General features: G+C 38.7%; 1 protein-coding gene across 1 annotated transcript in view; it reads right to left on the bottom strand.

Moving 5' to 3' along the window:
* The window catches only part of CCDC153 (coiled-coil domain containing 153), a 271,504-nt gene that overhangs the window by 170,440 nt on the left and 80,189 nt on the right, over nucleotides 1–20,875 (bottom strand). Inside the window, exon 3 of the mRNA XM_044079456.1 lies at nucleotides 19,991–20,110. Coding sequence (XP_043935391.1) covers nucleotides 19,991–20,110 — 120 coding nt within the window. The remainder of the gene's footprint in view (nucleotides 1–19,990; nucleotides 20,111–20,875) is intronic.

Below are 20,875 nucleotides of genomic sequence, written 5' to 3'. Positions count from 1 at the left end.
AATACCATTCAGAGTCAGAAATCTGGACTGAAATGGATCATACATGTCATATTCCTTGAAAAGAGGTTCAGTTTGTATAAAAAGCACTTAAAATTTGAGATACGGTAATATTTATTTCTTCATCAAGATCTGAACTAGGCTTCCTAAGAACAGTGGTGAAAAAGATCAGATTATCAGTGTGGACTTGTTTACCTCTCTTCCCCAAACAACAGTCTAATCACAATTTAAAATTAAAACAAATTTGGAACAAATGGCTCGCTGAAAGCTGAAAATACAGGCACCAGAATTGTACTTAAAGGGATATTCCCTTAAAAACTTTTTTTAAAATCACTGCTTGTAGATTTAAAATCCAGTCCTTTTATTTATACATAAAATGAGTACTTTCTTTTTTATGTGAAACACTTCATCACATCCACATGTGGTATATAAAAGGGGGAAGAATTTAAAGGCAATGTTCGAAAAAGGGTTGAGCATACAACATGTATTTACTAACACCAACAACCCTGAAATGTTCAAGTATGGGAATTGCCCTCAATGTCAACATATTCTTGTTAATAAGGATTGCTTTATCTCCCACCATGAAATCACAATTAGAGGGCATTTCGACTGCAATACAAAATGGGTGGTATACTTTGCACTTTGCTCAGCATGTGCATGCTTTTACATTGGTAAGACAAAAAGGAGACTCAGGGAGAGAGTCTAGGAACATATTTATGACATTAAAAAACAGAAAAATACAAGTGCACTGTTTAAATATGTACAGCAAAACCCTACCCATTGTTTTAAATTCATCATACTCAAACAAATTGCAGACAATGAAAGAGGGGAACCTTGGACTTTAACCCTCGAAAAGCGTGAACTGTACTGGCAACTTTATTTGAATGCTAATCTCAAGCCAGGTTTAAATGAAAATGTATATTAAAACTAAGGGCTCAACAGAGATAGTAAATATGCAGAATCACCAAAAGCCAAAACCGTTATAGTCCACAACCAAAAAACCAGGAATCGAGATGTGTAATAAAACACAATATTCTGCTTTATTCAAACAGACATAAAATAAATTCTCCTAGTGCCTCAGCTAACAAACAGCCTTTACAAAGTAACTCCTATTCTAAAATGAACACCTTTATATACAAAACATTTATCCAATTAAACAATTAGCATTCCAAAGAGCTATCATAATAAAAACATTTCCAGTTGCATTCCTTGTTTAAGCCCCTTTGAGAAAGTGTATTTTATTTTAATATAAAAATGGATTCTTTGTTCCTTAGATAATACTTAACACTCTCCTCACTCAGAAAATTATTCTTGATTTGTTCCAAAACTGTAACTTGTAAACCCTTCAGGTCTCCTTCATGAAATTTATTAAAATGTTCTGCCACTGGGCTAGTTAGTTTATTATTTTTAACATCTCTCACATGCTCCTTAACTCTTACTGCTAAACTCCTTTTGCTTTCTCCAATATAATGTTTTCCACAGGGGCACCTAAGACCATAAATAATTCCTACACTCATAAAAGAATAGTGCCCCTGTTCTTGGAATTTCTTACCATTTATAGTTGGAAAAGTTCTAACTACATATTTACAAACTTAACCCTCGCAGGGGGCAGTAAATATATTTAAGTTGGTTTGATTGAGGAGCAACATTCAATGCTAAGTTTGAACTTACATTTATAAAAGATAACTTTTATAGGGTGGTGCTGGACTGGGTGCCATGGTGGGGCACCTGGAGCATGGTGGCTTACCCCAGATGAGAGTCAAACCTTGCACCTTTTGCTTGTGGGGTAGATACCTTGACTGCTAAGCAAACCTTATAACAGTGGTCTGATGAAGTTTTTCACATAAAAAGACGAAAGCTTTCATCATTTTATGTATAACTAAAAGGCTTGGATTTTAAATCTATGAGCAGGGATTTAAAATATTTTTTTAAGGTAATTTTCCTTTAAGTACAATTCTGGTGCCTATATTTCCAGCTTTCAGCAAGCCGTTTGGTTCCAGGTTTGTTTTTACCCCCCCCCCCAACCCAATTCAAGAGAGGAAGTGATGGTTTGATAAAGAATAGGATGCAGGAACTCCTGATAAAACATAAATAAATTGACAGGATAAGACTCAAGATCACAAGAAGCCTGGCACATATTTGAAATCAAGTTTAGGAAATCATGGTAATCAGGCAAAACAAACTCATCCCAACAGCAAAGACATAACTTTCAGCTAGATCATGGCCATTCCTCAAGAGTGTGCCAAGAGACTTGCCTGATCTGATCAAAACCTGCTTGGGTATGGGTAGCCAAGTAACAAGCTCATTTCCCTCTAAATGGCAACAAAGGCACCATTCAGAAAAGTTTAGTCAGTCTATTCAACTTGATATAAACTTCTTTAGACAAAATGCTGATAATTTCAGGGAAATTTCCAGCTGGTACTGAGCATAATATTTACCCTCAGGTAGAAGAGTTCAACATCATCCATCTGAAGCAGAGTTTTTCCCTAACCCAATTCAATTGTAACTTGGACAACTGGATAGGGAACAGGAAATCCATCCCTGCTTTGGCACCTATGTCTCAAATGGACACAGCCAGCCTGTAAATGTTTCATTTCCCAGGTCCCTGCTTGTAAATGTTTCATCTCTCAAACCCCTGCTTACACCTATCAATGGTGCAAGAACTTGTCAGGAATTTGGGATGCATGGCTAGGCTTAAAAAAAGGCCCACATTGTTGTTAGCATAGTGCAAACCTATGAGCCATCTGTTTAATGTTTAAAACTACTAGTCTTGGTATGGCTCATGACCCACTAAGGGCACTGAGCATGCATGACATGGAGCCACAGCTGCATACACTGCAAACAGACTTAAACTTCAAGAAAGTTGCTTTGCTTTTAAGATAGACTTTATTCCTAACTATAGCAAATACACAGAACTTCTAAAAATGCAATAAATTGGATTTACAAATAACAATAAAATACTTACCACCATCAATGTTTCCATGTCATCCCTAGTGATCATTCTGTACTTCAAGAGAGTGTCTGTCCCACTCAAACTTCAAAAGTTAACTTCCTGTAGCAATGTGTTCAAAATTCTTTCATAGTCTTCTACCATAACAGTAGAACTGATACTGATAAATCTGCACTGTTTAGAGAAACAGCTGGGAAATATACCTGTTGCGTACCCAGGCTATATGCCTGCAAATAGGTTCATAGGCTCATAGGTAGGTTAAAAGGCTATCGGCCCAAGGGCCTAAATAAGCCTAGCCAACAAGGTTCCCTGGCTTATGCCACCCAAGAAAGTTAATTTTCTGTGTCCCTGTCGAGCAGAGCCACAGAAGTGATCCCCTGGGTGTATTTTCCATTTCCCATCCACTCATCAATATTTTTCTTGAAGAGTGCTAATGAGGAACTTTGCTTGACATAGAAGGGTAGCTTGTTCCAGAGTATAGAAAGTCTCTGGGACAGGAATCTATCCCTCCAGCATGTCCTACTTATTGTGGTGACAAGGTTTACGTCCCTAGAGCATGTAGCTCAGAGGGGTTGGGATTTCTTTAGGTGTAGCATGTCCAACAGCTCTGGGTTTAACATAGCTTAATATGTTAGGCAGAGATCTCCTCAAAGTAGGCGATATGATACAGAGTAAAGCTGGAGTTTTTTTAAATGGTCAGTGTAGGGCATCTGTTTGAGGCCAGTAATCCTCTTTGTGAGGTACTTCTGTGACCTTCCCAGCAGCTGCAGATATCTTGTGAGGTACATTCCAACAGGGATGTTGTACTCTATAATGGGTCTAATGAGTGCCGAGTAGAGGGGAAGACTTCTTTTTTCCTGGATGAGATCCCTTCTGTGATGAGGTGTGCCACATAGGATTTCCTGACTACTGTGGCGATGTGATTATCAAAGGAGAGACTCCTGTCCACCTTGGTCCCAAGGTCTCTTATCACACATTCGGCGTTAAGCAGACTGCCGTTTATGTGGTAGTTCAAGGATACAGAGTTTTTACCAAAGGGGATGACAATGCACTTTTTGGCATTGAGCTTGAGGCCATGCCTCTGACACCAGACATCTATCTCAGTGAGGTCCTTCTGTAGGATATCCACATCATTTGGGGATTTGACTATGGCTCCTAGTTTGCAGTCATCTACGAACTTTGTTAGCCAGAGGCCTTCTGTGTTAGCCTATACTTCAAAGAAGTAGATACCAAACAGGAGAGGTCCCAGGACTAAACCCTGTTGTACTCCAATTGTCACTGGTTTGAAGTCAGATTTGGAGTATGCAACTTTTACAGCGTGGGTTCTGTCAGTGAGCCAGCTGGCAACCCATCTTGTGATGTAGAAATTTATACTTAGTTTAGTGAGTTTAGCTATAATTCCAGAATGGGGGATGGTGTCGAAAGCCTTGACGAGGTCAAGATAGGCCGTGTGAACCACCTTACCCTCATCTACGGCTTTGGTGACTGCCTCAAAGAAGTCAATCAGGTTCAGAAGGCATGATCTGCCTTTCACAAACCCAAACTGGGTGGGGTCCAGAGTTTGGAGGTTATCAATGTCTTTGTTTATGACTTCCATGATGATATGTTCCATGGCCTTGCAGACCAGGCTCGTCAGGCTAATAGGGCGATAACTCCCAGTATCAGTGGTAGCTCCCCTTTGTTGAGTGGGATAACTGTTGCTGTGTGCCATTCAGTGGGCACAAAGCCTGACGTGAGACTATGATTGAACATGGTTGCTTAGGTGGGGAGCCAGTTTGTTCTGAAGTTCGTGTAAAACGCAGCCTGGGATGTTGTCCGGTCCCATGGATGCTGTGTTTTTGGTTTTAGAGAGTGCAGCTTCTACCAGCATAGATGTGATTACAGGGACTCTGCATTCTTCCTGTATAGATATGGGCCCTTTAGGGGGTGAGGGGGGGGGTAAAGTTAGCACTGAACCTATCTGCCAGGATGTTGGCAATATCAGTTGGCTCTATAATTTTCGTGCCGTTGTGCTGTAACTCAGAGCAGATCTAGGTGTTGCCATTCAGATTCTTGACATAGCTATAGAATGCTTTGTGGTTGCCCTTAGAATCAGTGGCGATTTTGTTTTCGTAGCTAGCTTTGGAGGATCTTATAAGGGATCTCAGCTTCTTACTGAGGCTGACCAGGGAGCTCCTCCACTCATGGGATTTTACTCTCTTTTGCAACCATTTCTTCCTTCTGTTGTAGAGTTTGTTTATGGCACAGGACCACTAGATTGGCTTCCTTTTTTTGGAAGATAGCTTCTTGGTTCTGTTTGGGATAGCACGATCCATGCACTTGTGTAAGTGCTTATAGAGTGTATTTGTGTAGGATTCAGCAGTCGTAGCTATATTGATCATCTGCATGGGTGTCATGAAGTTCGCCACTTCTGTCTAAAGAAGCATGAAGTTGGCTTTGGAGAAAGTTTTTACCATGGTTTCCTTAATAGTGGGTGGGGGCGGGATGCGGATATCTAGGGTGATTAGCTTATGGTCGAATCTGACCAATGAGGAGTTGACCATGTGTGGAACACCGGTCACTCATGTTGGTAATGACTAGGTCTAGGATATTCACAAAAGATATATATGGATCAGGCAGCACACTTTAAACTAAGACTACTCGATTTATTAAATCCACGGCAAATTGGAATAATGTAACTACAGTCACAAGTATAAATATGAAGCGCTTTTCATCTGGTATGCTATCCAGACTTCATCAGATACAATTATCTCTACAACAAGTCTTCCTTATAAACCCTTTTCAAACCAAGTCACATGACTCCCAGACCATTAAGTAAAACAATTAAATCAATTAAAACAATTACTTCCATTAGTTAACCCATTTTTTTGCCCTCACTTTAGTTGTCATCATTTAAGTCCCATGTCTAATGTGTGTAGTTGCATCAACTACATATTAAAACAAACATATAACCATATATGTATATATAAAAATATGAATATAAATGTATGAATATAAAACATGGAAAAAAGACATAAAGTACCATATATAAAAAAAAAAAAAAAATATATATATATATATATATATATATATATATATATATATATATATATATAAACTACACTAAGTTTTCTAAAAATAAACTTAATGGACCACACCTTTCATTTTCATGTGTCCAAGTGTAGTCAATCACTCTAAATTTAAATGAGTGGTTGGGGTATTCCACACACAGTGTCTATCCAGGGCATTATCTTGTTTTTGTTTATTTATAGCATATACATGCTCATATATTCTATCACTTAACCTACGGTCTGTTTTTCCAATGTAAAAAGCTGGACATACATGGCACTGGGCCAGGTAAATAATGGATTTCGAGTTACAATTATACAACTTGAACTGCTATGGTAACTTAGATTAGACTCTTGTCACCCACCAGGTTTAAATGAGATCTATTTGATCACTTGCATATTAAAACTTAAAAGCTTGATGAGATAAACGTTAGACAGTGTAGTTTACATACATACATATATATATATATATATATATATATGTCTTAACCTAAGTAAAATTAAATGTGATTTATTATTTTTTATATATGGTACTTTATATGTCTTTTTTACATGTTTTATATTCATATATTTATATTCATATTTTAATATATACACATATGGTTATATGTTTGCTTTAATATGTAGCTGATGCAACTACACACATTAGACATGGGACTTAAATAATGACAACTAAAGTGAGGGCAAAAAATGGGTTAACTAATGGAAGTAATTGTTTTACTTAATGGTCTGGGAGTCATGTGACTTGGTTTGAAAAGGGTTTATAAGGAAGACGTGCTGTAGAGTTAATTGTATCTGATGAAGTCTGGATAGCATACCAGACGAAAAGCGCTTCATACTTATACTTCTGACTGTAGTTACATTATTCCAATTTGCCGTGGATTTAATAAATTGAGTGGTCTTAGTTTAAAGCATGCTGCCTGATCCATATATATCTTTTGTGGTTTTCAGTTTGTACAGTTTTCTTTGTGGTACGTAGGTCTAGGATATTGTTGCCCCTGGTGGGGGTGAGGATAAGTTGATCCAGGGCATTGGAATTTATGAATTCCAGAAAGCGTTGTGTGAAGGAGTTGGTACATGAGTTGTTTTCCCAGTTAATGGTGGGGTAGTTGAAATCGTCCATTATTAGGGTGTTTGGTGCAACCCTAATATTTTCCAGTATATCAAGAAAAGAGGAGTGGGAATCCTGGGGCATGGTGGGGGATCTGCAGCAAGCTACAATTTGGATTGCAGGTTTGCCCAGAGTTAGTTGCACTTGGATAACCTCAGATGCATTATGCTGCACAACTAGCCTGGAAGTGTGGATATCCTTAATGAATATGACCACACCTCTGCCTTTGGTGTTCTGGTCCAGGTTAGATGGCTGAAAAGTGTGGTATGAGTTATAGCCTGGTAATGCAGGGTGCTCTCTAGAGCCTTGAACCAGGTCTCAGTCACTGCACAGATATCAATGTTCTCAATTTTAAGGAGTGCCTTGTGTGAGTGCATTTTGAGATTTAGACTTCTAGCATCGAGTAGCATTACCCTCAGTTTTTGCTTGCCTGTTCCTGTTATGGTGGTGAATTTGTCATTTGAACCTTGCCTAAAAAAGGCACTATAGGTGCGGCAAGACCCTTAGTCAGTATCCAGAATCCCAGGGGCGACAGGTGCAGGCCATCTCTGGCAAAGCATCATGGTCTGACGACCATGTCGTCCCAGGCAGACAGATACTGGATCCCCTTAGAATGACACCAGAAGCGTAGCCAATTGTTGAAGCCAATCATTTTGTCCTTGTATTGCGGTATTATTCTGGGCGATGGCAGGATGCTACTCAGGGCTAGGGTAATACCTGCCTAGGCTACAAGATTGGAGAGCTCTTCCATGTCTCTTTTCATGTAGTTCAGGAAGGTACGACTCAGGTCATTCATACCAACATGGACAATGACACAGTCATATTTGTACTTGTTGTGAAGTGACCTGAGTGCATGGATTATGTGGCAGATCCTGGCAACCGACAGTAACCTTCTCCTTGTTTAGCCTGGTGAGTGGGACATCAGTGTGCCCCAACTATAGAGTCACCTATGACTAGTGTGTTGGGTACGTTGTTTTGCCTTATGAGCTGTGGTTTATTGGCACACAGAGCCTGTGGGCTATGTGTTATTTAGGTTGTGTTGGGGAGTGTGGAGGTTGCTTGCATTTCTGCTTTGCAGGTCTCTGTTGCTTGAATGAATTATTATTGAGAGCCTGTGCGAAGGTTTTTGTGTTTCTATGTGTGGATTTTGGTGGTGTAGGTTTAGTGGGACTATGTGATGAGTGTGCTGTGGTGTAAGTGTTTACCTTCTCCTCTTGACTGTCAAGTTCAGCCTTGGTTGGAGAGAGCTTTATCTCCAGTTTGGCAAGATAAGTGCATTTCTCACAGGTTGTGGTGTTGGGTGGTAGGAGGAGAGGGTTCTCTGTGTACATGAGGCAATTGCTACATTGCCCCAAGATGTCTAGATTCATCAGATTGACAGGAGAGAACACTGGGAGCTGACTCTTGGACATGCCTGAATAAAAAACTACTTTCCTTTAGACAAGTGAGGAAAGTGAGAGTTGTTTTTCTCTAAACAAGTGAGGAAAGTAAGTACAAAAACTGTTTTCCTCTAGGTAAAGAGGAAGACTGAGTGCTGTAGTAATTTTAGCTTACTTAGCACTAACAACAAGTTCTGAACACGTGCTGAGCATGAATAAGCAAATTCAAGTGCTAAAACTAAGAATCTATACATGGATCTTGTGGTAGATAGGCTACCTAGTGCTTACCACTCCCACTGATAAGCTAGTAGGCTTCCCTCTAACACAGAAAGGCTTGGGGGCTCAGAAGCTTGCAAACAGTCCTAGATACAGCATATCTGTATCTGGACTAGACTAGTTACAGGAAAGGTGGGAAACAACTACAAATGCAGGCTTTTAAACCCAGAAAGTTGAAAGAGATTTTGATCAGTGTACTACCCCAGTACACAAACAAAATAAAAAAAAAACTTACCTTGTGCCTTCTATAATCCGTAATACTAGCAAGGCAAAGACTGACATTAACATTTTTTGTAAAGATGGTCTTAGTTATGGGAATGTTTAAAGTGAGTGATCAAAGCATTTAAATATTGCATGTATATCAGCACATCGGCAAAATCACCAAGTTGCACAATTGATTTTATGTATAGCTGCTGTGGTCAAGACAAGGCTACAGAAAGCAAAGTTGTGAAGTACATTGAATAAACTGTTTTGCACTTGGTATTATATCAACATCTAGCTGGGCAATTATTGTTTATAAACCTACAGAGCAAAACACAAAATTGAACAGATGACCTAGACGTGCCTACCTAAACCCGAAAGACCTCCTAGATGAAGTACACATAACAAATACCCTTAGCAACCCCAGATGCACTCTTTCAAAACAACACCCACATCAACACACAGAGCTACGTCATGAAGCCTCTACTTCTAAGCCCATAAGGCAAGCCACCACACAGTCCAACATTCTGGTCAATGGAAACTCCATCGTGAGACACAGTGATGTCTCTCTCACCAAGCTGAGTAAGGAGAAAGTCATGGTCAGCTGCTTATCAGGGGCTAGGATCTGCCACATTATGCACACACTTGGGTCACTGGACCACAAGCACCAGTATGACTCAGTCATAGTCTATTTTGGTGTAAATGACCTGAGATATACCTCCCTAGACTATATGAAGAGACACATCATGGAGCTCTTGGAATATGTGTCCCAGGCTGGTATAAGTCTAGCAATGAGCAGCATTTTACCTTCTCAAAGGATGATGCCATGATATAAACAAAAGATGACTGACTTTAATAATTGGATTAGCTTCTGGTGTCATTCTAAGGGGTGCAATATTTGTCAGCATGGAATGAGATGGTCAACAGACCATGCTGCTTTGCCAGGGATGGTCTGCACCTCTTCCCCCTAAGCTTTTAAATATTAGCTAAACCACTGTCTTTCCGTGTAGTGCCTTTTTTAGGCAATGCCAAACTGAAAGTACTTCTGACATAAATCAAAAATCAAGAAAATCTAAAGGTATTACTGCTCAATGCTAGGAGTCTTTTTTTTTAAACTCCACTCCCTTGAAGCTCTCTTCACTCTAGAGAATGCAGACATCTGTGCGGTCACTGATGTCACTCGTCCAGTCAGGATAAAACAGGCAAAAGGTTGTGGGTTTGGTTCAAGCAGCTTTATTATATACAAACATATCAGGACTGAGGCTTAGTAACTTAAACTTAAATAAACTTATAAACAGACTGACTACTGCACTCATACATGTTAACACTCTGGCTGTTCTCTCAAAATGGCACTGCTGCTTGCACATGCTCTCTATGCGCACATGCCCTCACTTTGAAATGCTTCTTAAAGTTACAACACATGCTCTGTTCTACAACTGAGACATGGTTTAAAGCTACGGAGAGCAAACCAACAGTGCAAGGTGTGACGCCCCATCACTGTCAATAGTAATCAAGGAGCCTCAATCCTCACACTGGCAATAGTGGGAGATGTACATTGGGAGGATGACAGGTACACACACTATTTATAGATGTAGCTCTCTGCATCAACTGCAATTTCCCTTAAGAGATCACAGAGACCACAGTCAGTCCAGGGCTGGTTTCTCCCTCTTTCTCCAGATCCCCAATAAGAATCCCCACTGGCACAGCTATAGGGTTGAGATCTCAGCTAAGTGGCTAAGCCAAAACCTCCAGCACCCTCTCTGTCCAGACAGTGCTTCATGTCCCTGTCCAAACAGCGGACACAAACACACACCTGGGAAAGGTTGGCACAGGTTAACTAGCTATCCCCCCTTTTGCCCAGACTATAAGGTAGTTATCACTGCCACCAGCCACACCCATATCAGCTACTATAAGGCCCTTAACAAAGAGTGTCCAATCTTACTGTGTAATGTTACTATCAATATAAATGGTAGTTTGACCAGCAGGAAGGTTATTAGGAGTGGCCCTCAGTGTCACCACATAAATATGCAAGTACTCTCAGAACTTAAATATGTCTCTCAAACATCAGCCGTAATGAAAGGTTTAAATATAGTTAATAAATAATAAAAGAACAAAAAATACTCAGTATATAATCATAGTAACAGAGTTCAAAATCACAGGAAATCTTTAAAACATTGCAGGACATTATCAAATAAATAAAGAAATCAACTAAATTAACCTTTGGTATATTCCTGACTATATCTAGAGAATTACTATATCCTAGTTAACTTACAGAGCAAGCAAGGCAGATGTTGTGAGTGAGTCTTCCAGCTGATGTTGTCAATTCAAAGAAAAATACAGAATACTCATTCTCCCTCAGAGAGCTCTTAAATTACTATCTCAAATATTACTGCTGGAATAGCTTGCAGGATGACATCACTTCTTGTCATCGTACTCTACCCAGGTGAAAAACAACCATTGATGCAGCTGGTAGCATTTAACATCTACCTGTGAAAAGACAAACAAAGGTTTTTCTTAGATCTAAGGTAGATCCTTGAAGTCATAAAACAATAAAAACACTTCCAAGACAATACAGTGAACATCTTGCTCTAGACATTGTGTCTGTTAGCACACTGAAACTGAAAGATAACATCCTTTTTTTATGGTGTAGCTATAAAGTAATTTAATTTCAACTATTTTTTCTGAAGTTTTGCAAGTTAACCTTCTGTATTCCACTTTCCCCTATTAAAATATATACATCTAAACAGTTACAATAGCGCATGTACATTTCTGTTCTGTTCCAGTAGGGTAGACTGTGGATACATTTTTAAAGCTCAGTACTTTACAACCCTTTTCAACACACACTTCTGTACCAGCAGTTTGATATACATATAACATACAGTTCTAATACATTTGCAACTCAAGCATATGAATCATGTGGATATTCACAAATTATATATAATTATTTACAAAATTCCAGATAGCTGGGCTGGCAGTATCTCCTTTCCTGACACAAGGTTATAATGCCTTCCACACATTTAGACCAGCAGCTACATAGATAGGGATTAAAGGTGGAAGTGTCTCAATTTACATAAAAATAAATATACTTCAAGTCTGGTCAAACAGGACAATGCACTTCAGCTACTCAATGTTCAAATTACCATAGGCAAAATCCAATGCACTTCCTTGCAAGCTGCATGTCCACCTCTATGACTCAGGAAACCCATACCATGTTTTTAAACTTATTAGAAACATTCACCATCCAGCTCAATACCAAATTATGGGCGACTTTAATTACCCCACTGTGACACCCATGCCTTGGCCCAGCAATCAAGGAGCCTCAATCCTCACCACTAACACCAGAGAGGGCGTCTCATATATGAGGAAAGGATAACAAATACAGTAAAGTGCAATTCCCCTAAGAGCACACATAGTTCACAGTCAGTCCGGGGCTGGTCACTCCCTTGCTCCCCAGGTCCCCAACAAGACTCCCCACTGGTACAGCTTTAGGATCCAGATCTCAGCCTAGTGGGCAAGCTAAAATCTCCAGCAACTTCTCTGTCCAACCAGTGCTTCGTGTCCCTGCCCAAGTAGCTGACACACACACACTTTGAGATAAGAGTTTACGCAACCACACAGACACTTCTGGGGAATGCTGGCACAGGTTCTCCAGCTGTGCCCCTTTTTACCCAGACTATACTGTAGTACCAGCTGCCACCACCCACTAATAATCAGTAGCTACTCAAAGGCCCTTAAAAGGTGTCCAATTATTACTGTGCAATATTATTATCCAATTGGTAGATGTGACTAAACAGTCTCAAAGCTTATTAGAGTGACTTGGACAGTAAACTCTATAAATATGCAATGTACTCCAGAGCTTAACTTATCTCTACACAAACCAACCAAAGTTAAAAGGTTTTAAAATATTTAATAATGAATAATTAAAACCACAAGACAATACTTTCTACTACACAGTCAGTGCTAGTCAAGAGTTCAGAGATCACACAGAAATACTTAAAATAAATAAGTAGTACAGTTCTGACGTCACAGAAAAACACTTAGTCTAATCTTTATAGCTTCTAGCTATCTACAAGAAAACACACTTCTAAAACAACTTACATAAGACAACAGGCAGAGTGCTGAGTTGGATGTTCAGACAAAAATGCTCAATAATCTCTGGTTCTCACTGTTTAAATTGAAACTGCAGTTCTGATAAAACATTACATCATTTCACACTTTCCTGGTGTTACCAGGCTGACAGAAACTGCATTTACATTCTTTTACACTTAGAGCAATAAAGGACATTCCACATGTAAATTCTGGTCATTAACTTTAGCCTTAAAACAACAGGCAGGAAGCCTTCATCTAGCCCGGCCAGAGCCGAATTGTAAAACATCAAAGGCAGTGATGAAATAATTTTAATTTCAAAGGACCAACAATAAATGCTTGACTTAGCTTTCTTTACAACAGATGGCAATGTTGCCACATTGTTTTAAGTTCAACATTCATATTTACAAATGACAGAATTATCTGCACAATTCTATCTGGCTAGGCTGGCAGTCTTCACCCATCTCTATCAGTCTTCACACTCACTATTAAGTGTGAATCCTATATGACAGCAAACATACAGGCACAGTTATTCCTGGATTTTATAAACACAAACTCCCTGGATAAGACTGTCAAATACAACAAACAGGGGTGCAGTCATACTGGATCTGGTCCTCACTAATATGGGAGACTGCGGCAGATTCCCTAGGGTAATGTCTTCTCTGGTAAAGTCAGACCACAAAATGGTCTTCTTTGAAGTAAAAATAAAACTTGGACCCCCACCTAACCCTTTAATATTTGGGAACTACTCTAAGGCTAATTTCCTGCTATTAAGTAATAATCTGGCAAAATTTCAAGCCCCCATAAACCCTGAGAACACTGCTACCTATGCAAAACTGTTCACAGAAATCCTATACAAGCATTGTTAATAACTGCATAGAGGCAGTTCTACCAACCAGGAAGAAGTACAGAAAAAAATCAGAAAACAAGCCACCCTGGTGGAATCACAAAAATCAGCAGGCTTTGTAACAGAAGGGAGAAAATCATGGCAAAAATTAAGATTTAAATCACCCAGCATGATAAAAGCACTCTCAAACTTAACAAACATTTCAGAGGACAAATAAAATCTACCAAAGCCAAATTTGAGATATTGATAATTAAGAGACAAGTACATAGCTTGTCTGATATAGATTTGAGAATATCTTATCAAAGGGGATGCAATATACAAGATTTTATTGTACATAGTAGATATAATAGACCCAAGGAATTGATAATAAATAATGTGAAGAGCTTGGGCACAGGTTCTTGTGGCAAGTGTTCTATCTGCCAATATTTGGTACCCACGTTTTATTATATTAATGGGAAAAAGTTTCAAACGCAGAGTTATTTTTCTTGTACAACTAAAGGTATTATATATGCAATAAAATGTTCTTGTAATTGTTTTTACATAGGTGAAAGCAAGAGAAGTTTAGGTGAAAGAATCAAAGAGCATGTCAGGGATATAAAAAATAAAAAAATAATCAGCCCTGTAGGAGAACATTTTAATTCAGTTCACAAAGGTAAATTTGACAGTTCACAAGTAACAGTATTGGAACATGTTTCTGTGTATTTTTCCAATGAAGATTTACTGAAATATTTATTAAGAAAAAAAGAATCAATTTTTATAATGAAATGTAATACTTTGCAGCCGATTGGGCTAAATAAAGAATGTCATTGGCAGAGTTTTATTTAGTTTTTGTTATAATAGCTTTAAAATGATGTTGATTCTGCTTTAAAAATGTTTCAAACAGTTAATTGATTAATTAGTTTTAAACTGGATATAAATTACTATGCTTAGAGCGAGCATTTTACTCTGTAAAGGCTAATGTGGCCGAGGCGCTAGGAGTTTTACTTGTGAAGTTTATACTGTGCTGTGTTTTTTATTGTTCAAATGCTGTGGAATTAAACAGATTTTTATCTGTGTACCAGAAGATTTTATTGGCGAAATTTTCATTGTGCTTTACATCATCGTATCATAGTAGAATTTACAGACTTTTACATAGAACGAGTGTCGCTGGCTCTTTGGCTGCAGTATTACAATTATTTTTTTTTCCATCAAGTGGTTGTAAACCACATTTGAGATATGTTTGGCCTCCCAAGCCAAGGACAGCCACAAGGCATTCTTTAGCTATGTCCACAACCTCAAAGGCAATACATAATTTTGTGTGGAGTTCACTGTAAATGGAGCAACCTATACTAAGCCAGAAGATGTACCAAACCTACGGGCCGACAAATTCAGCTCACACTTTACCCCCTCTCCCCCTCAACCTTTTCTCAGGAGATACCATCAAATATAACTCCCCCTGGTATCACTAAGAACAGGTTCTTAGTCCTTTCTCTATGGTCATGAAAACTGCATCTATTGGCCCAGACAGTATCCCAGGATATCTTCTAAATAGTATGAAACATGACCTAAAAGGCTCTTTGGAATTCCTATTTAACTTTAGCCTCCAAACTGGCTTCACGCCTCATGAATGTAGAACAGCAACAGTGATCCCCTTGCACAAAGGTGGGTCATCTACAGACCCTGCAAACTGCAGGCCCATGCGTCTCACTAGTCTTATATGCAAAGCCATGGAAAGACTCAGCATGGAAATGATCAATAATGATATAGTAAACCTCCAGACACTGGACCCAACCCAGTCTGATTTCATCAAGGGCAGATCATGCATACTCAGCCTGGTGGACTTCTTTGAGAAGGTCACCAAAGCAATGGATGAAGGCAAAGTGGTTCACACTGCCTACCTCAAACTGGCCAAGGCATTTGACACAATACCCCACCCAGGCATTCTTGACAAACTCAAGAGGTTAGGTACAAACCTGTATGTCACCCAGTGGACAGCAAACTGGCTCACAGACAGGACCCAGGAAGTTAGAATTGGGGAATCCACCTTTACAAAGAGGCCAGTCACAAGTGGAGTCCCTCAGAGATCAGTCCTTGGACCACTCCTTTTTGGCATTTACTTCTCTGAGGTCAAGGCCAATGGCAATGGCCTATGGCTTACTAAATTTGCAGATGATTGCAAATTAGGAGCTGTCATTGAATCCCACACCGACAGAAATAATCTCCAGGAAGGGTTGGCAGAGACAAACAACTGGTGTCAGAGGCATGGACTAAAACTAAATGCCAAGAAATGCATAATAGTATCCTTTGGGAAGTCATCCACCCCTCGTAACTATGATATTGACAGCGCATACTTGGAGCTGACCCAGTGGTTAAGGACCTACGGACGCACATAGACAGTAATCTAGTCTTTTACCATCACATGTCCACAGTAGTAAGAAAATCATTCTATGGTGCACAACTGATAAAGGTATGGCATCTAGGTCCAAGGAAGTCATTGTTCCACTGTATTTGACATTCATCAGTCCTATCACTGAGTACAATGCCCCCTTTGGTATGTAGCTAAACAGGCATATCCAACAAATGGAACATCCGCAGAGGTTCCTCACTAAAAGAATACAGGGCATGAGTAAAATGTCCTGTGCAGACCGCCTCAAGGCCCTATTCCTGTATTTTGCCTCCTACAGGCTGTTGAGAGGAGAACTGTGCCTGGCATATAGGGCATTGTCAGACTCCACTCTAACTGACCTCCTGCAAAATTACCCATTCTAAAGACTTAATCCTTGCCTGTGATATAAATAGGACCTGCTGGAGAGACAGGTATGTTTCCCAGAGACTTCTCAGTCTCTGTAACAGGATCCCCATACACGTGAAGCAGAGTTCCTCCCTAACCCAATTCAAGTGTAACTTGGACAATTGGATGGGGAACAGAAAATTCATCCCTGGTTTGGCACCTATGTCTGTAATGGACACATTTAACCTGTAAATATTTCATCTCACAGGCCCGTTTGTAAATGTTTCTTCTACCAAGCCCCTACTTACACTTATCAAGAGTACCAGAACTTGTCAGAGAGATGGGATGCATGGCTAGGCTTAAAAAGGCCCTTGTGGTCATTATCCTAGTAAACACCTATGAACCTATGAAGAAACAGATTTACTTTCCATAGCTTCAACTTGCATATGAAAAAATGAGCGAAGTAGTAATGTGCCTCACAGAACATCCAAGTTTATTCTTTTTTGTTAAAAAAACAAACAAATAAATAAATACTAGCCTACTTCCAGGAATTCAGGGAAACAAGATGTAGCTTATATGGGAAATCACTCAAACAGGCAATTCTGTCTGAATGGTAGCATGTCACCAACACAAAAAGTACAGTTTTGTACCTACCATAAATGTAGATGTTCGAGGATCCCCATTGCTGCAGTCCAGAAGACCCTAAAAAGAACAAGCCCAAAATACCTGCACCAAAAATATGTACAATATATACAAGAATATATACAAAATATGGAAGGTGATAATGCTTAGAGAAAGTATGCACTGAACTCAATGGTGGGTCACAATCATAGTGAGCTGAAATTGCGAAGGACAAACCTTTGTCCCATAATCACATTTAAAACTTGTTGAGGAAGTTGAACCTGCTGTGTTTTCAACACGAAACACTATAGTTAATAGGCAATGCAATAGCAAACTGCTTGGAAAATTATTAATCTGACAGCCAACATGTTACAAACATATCTGGTAAGTTTTACCACCAGAAAGCACTGTACTTTTCATTAGTATGGCATTTGTCACTAATATGGAATTTAAGAGCAATTTGCAGCAGAACGAAACAGCATTTCTCAGGACTCATGGGATATTTTTGGGTACAGTACTCCTTAAGATGTCCAAAGTTCCAAGGCACTCTCTAGAAAACAGACTTATGCCCAAGGAACAAGACAGAAGTGACAGACCTGTAATTGCAAGGTACTGTAACTGTAATTAAAAAAAGCAAAAACAAGGGAACTGTTAGCTTGTAGTACCTTATAATCTTACACTGTCAGACTTAGCATATGTAAATTGTACTGGGCTCACTTGCCTGCAAAACGTCTTTACTGATATTATAGCAAGTTTCAACATACTCTGCAACACCTTAGTTGTCAGCCTGTGTTCAGAAAAGAATTGCAATCATCCGTCTTGCACTCCAATCATGGAGACTTACACTTCATATTTTAAATAATGTCAGTTATTCACCCTGCTTCTGGCCTACATTTCCCTCTGGTGTTTGCCAGTTTCATGCTGTGTGACAGTTGACATGATGCAGATAAAGAACACCATTTGATGTACAAGTGTATTTTCTGGCAACTTTAATAATTCTTTTAAAGCCTTCTAACATAATGATAGGACTACTATTAACAAACCTGAACTGTTTACAGATGCTGCAGAGAAAGGCACCTGTTGGCTTCTGAAACAATAGAACGTTTTCCTAAAAAATAGTCCTTGATTTTTTTTCTGAAGTGGGTTTTGATACATTACTGCTATTATAAACAAGCTTAGGAGCAGTTCCCAAAATTCAAAAAATATCTGCATATCCTATTAATATATCTTAGTTATAAATAAGGATTTGCCTAATGGAAAACGAATCAATACTGCAAAATAAAGCATAGACTAAAGTTCTGTTCTGAACATCATTATATAACGTTCCCACTCAGTTACAAACCTACACCACCTCTACTCTGTCTAAACACAAAAACTGGATTGAATCTATCAAGTCTGTGAATGGATACCTCTCAGATTACTTTATTAATAGTGTCCATATTCTAACATCTATTAACAGATAAAGTAGATTAAAAAACAAAATTGTGAAACATGTTGTCCAAACTAGACAACCCAGAAGCTCTAACAATATATTTTAAATATTGTTAATACATATAGAATAACACCTAGCATAATATAAATTAAATTCAAATAACTTAAATTCTGTATTCTTTATTCAATAGTGCTCAGCAGAAGTACCTGGCAGTCAAGGTTAGCTGTTATGTTCATTATAACAATACACCAAAAAAAATGGAACTCCCTACACCTCTAACCACCACAACTACTTCTTACCTTCCTACCTTTAAATTCTCCCTACAAGAATATTTCACAAAATCATGGACCTGGTCTTGTGCCAATCCTGGCTGAACTTACTCACTATACTTCACTTGCTCTCTTCAACCTAAGTCACATCTCACAAACCTTTCCAACCTCTTACTCCAATTTTTTTTTTGTTTTTCCCCCTCAACCTTACCTGAAGATCTTGCCTCTACCTCTTTCTCTTCCACCATACTCGCCTAAGCTAAATGAAGACACCCTACCCTGCACTATTCTTATAATCTCCTTTTCTCTCAGTCCCTCTTCCTTCTATAATCATAATATGATCATCAATAAAACTAAGATATTGCTCAACTTCACCTCACTGTCTCTAATCATGGAATCTGTAATAACTCTTTTAAATATCTTATTAGATATATCTCAGGTCTCATTTATTGCACACTAATCTATGTAACAAATAATATAACTAATGAGTTTTTCCTCACATATTTTCTCCAATTCATGTTACTGTTTTTCATTGCACTCTGCTATGAAACATATGTTCTAAGTTTTTCTCATTACAACATTTTTTACTCCTATGTTTTGTAGTATGACACAATACTTTGTGATTTAAAATATCCGTAATTGATTTTTGAAAGAGTGTGATTGTGGAGCTTTTCTTCTGGGGCCTCCGTTAAAAATGGGTATTTTCTGGCCAGTCAGACTTTTCTGGTAAGCAAACATCAAATAAAATAAATGTAGTAATCAGTCTATTCTCTAAAAGGCTGCATTTTCTTTTTATTATCTGCTGAACTAGTTATTTCACAACAGCGTGTGAATCAGAATTAGAATTTTTAGTGTAACTGACATTAGCTAAGAGTATGGGAGTACGTTTTTCATTGCACTGGTCAATCTATGCTGATCTTATAGGTGCTAACAGAGCTGCTTGAGCAAGTCCTAAACCATGATTTTCTTTTCCTCTTTAGAATAACATTTGGGTACCACTGCTTACATAGGCGAGTGTTGAACATTTTAGAAATACTACATTTAGGACTCCTTATCAACTTTACCTGAACTGATTGCTTTCTTCTCTCCTCTCTCTTCATCCAGCTCTTTCTCCAGGGTCAGCATCTTCAATTTAAACTCTTCATTATTTGCTTGAGCTTGTCTGACCAAATCCCTCCGCAGGGCTACAAATAAAGGAAAATAGATGAGGAAGAATGAATTATACATGTTAACAGAAAAAATACAAGCAGTGTATGTAAAATGTTACTCAGAAAAGAAAGTGGAACAAAAACTGCTAACAATGAGTCCCGTTGAAATTACTGGTGCTCTGTGGTAAACGTGAAGCAAATAAGAAAGGAGCTGTACCAGTTTAGACAAATATGAAGGCATGCGCACTGTCTTCTTTTCCTTCACTCAGGCTTTCTGAAAAGATCACAATAGAAATGAAAGAACTAAATGCTCAAACTGCAGGTTTTTGAATCAAGAATCCATGTTCCAAAAATGAACACTTGACATGACTGATAAAAGTTTGAAGTCAAGATGGAAGTGGACATTTAGACCCCACCCCCACTCCGAGAGACACACACACACACACACACACACACACACACACACAATGATATGGGTAGCTTATGCCCTACACCCCTTCTATTTTTCACTCTGAGGTCTTACAATGGCAGAGATTAATTCAATACAAATACTGCAGTCACCTTTAAAATCACACAGTCTTACAGTGGTAATAAAAGACATTGGTTGCATAACCTTGATTCTCTGTACAAAAATGTGTAAAAGCACCCAGTGAAATCTGCTAAGGTTAATTTTACTAGCAAATAGGGACTGACATTATACAAAAATGTTAGTCTTTTATTATTTTTTTCTTAAACTAGTGGAAATAAGCATTCAAGCCTAGATTAGGGCCTGTTGTTTGAAACAGCCTTCCAACTTAAAAA

Source organism: Protopterus annectens, chromosome 8.part0 (genome assembly GCF_019279795.1).
Source record: "Protopterus annectens isolate FY-2018-M chromosome 8.part0, PAN1.0, whole genome shotgun sequence".
Lineage (NCBI taxonomy): Eukaryota > Metazoa > Chordata > Ceratodontiformes > Protopteridae > Protopterus > Protopterus annectens.
The sequence above is the reverse complement of the archived record's forward strand: the minus strand, read 5'-3'. Positions and strand labels throughout refer to the sequence as shown.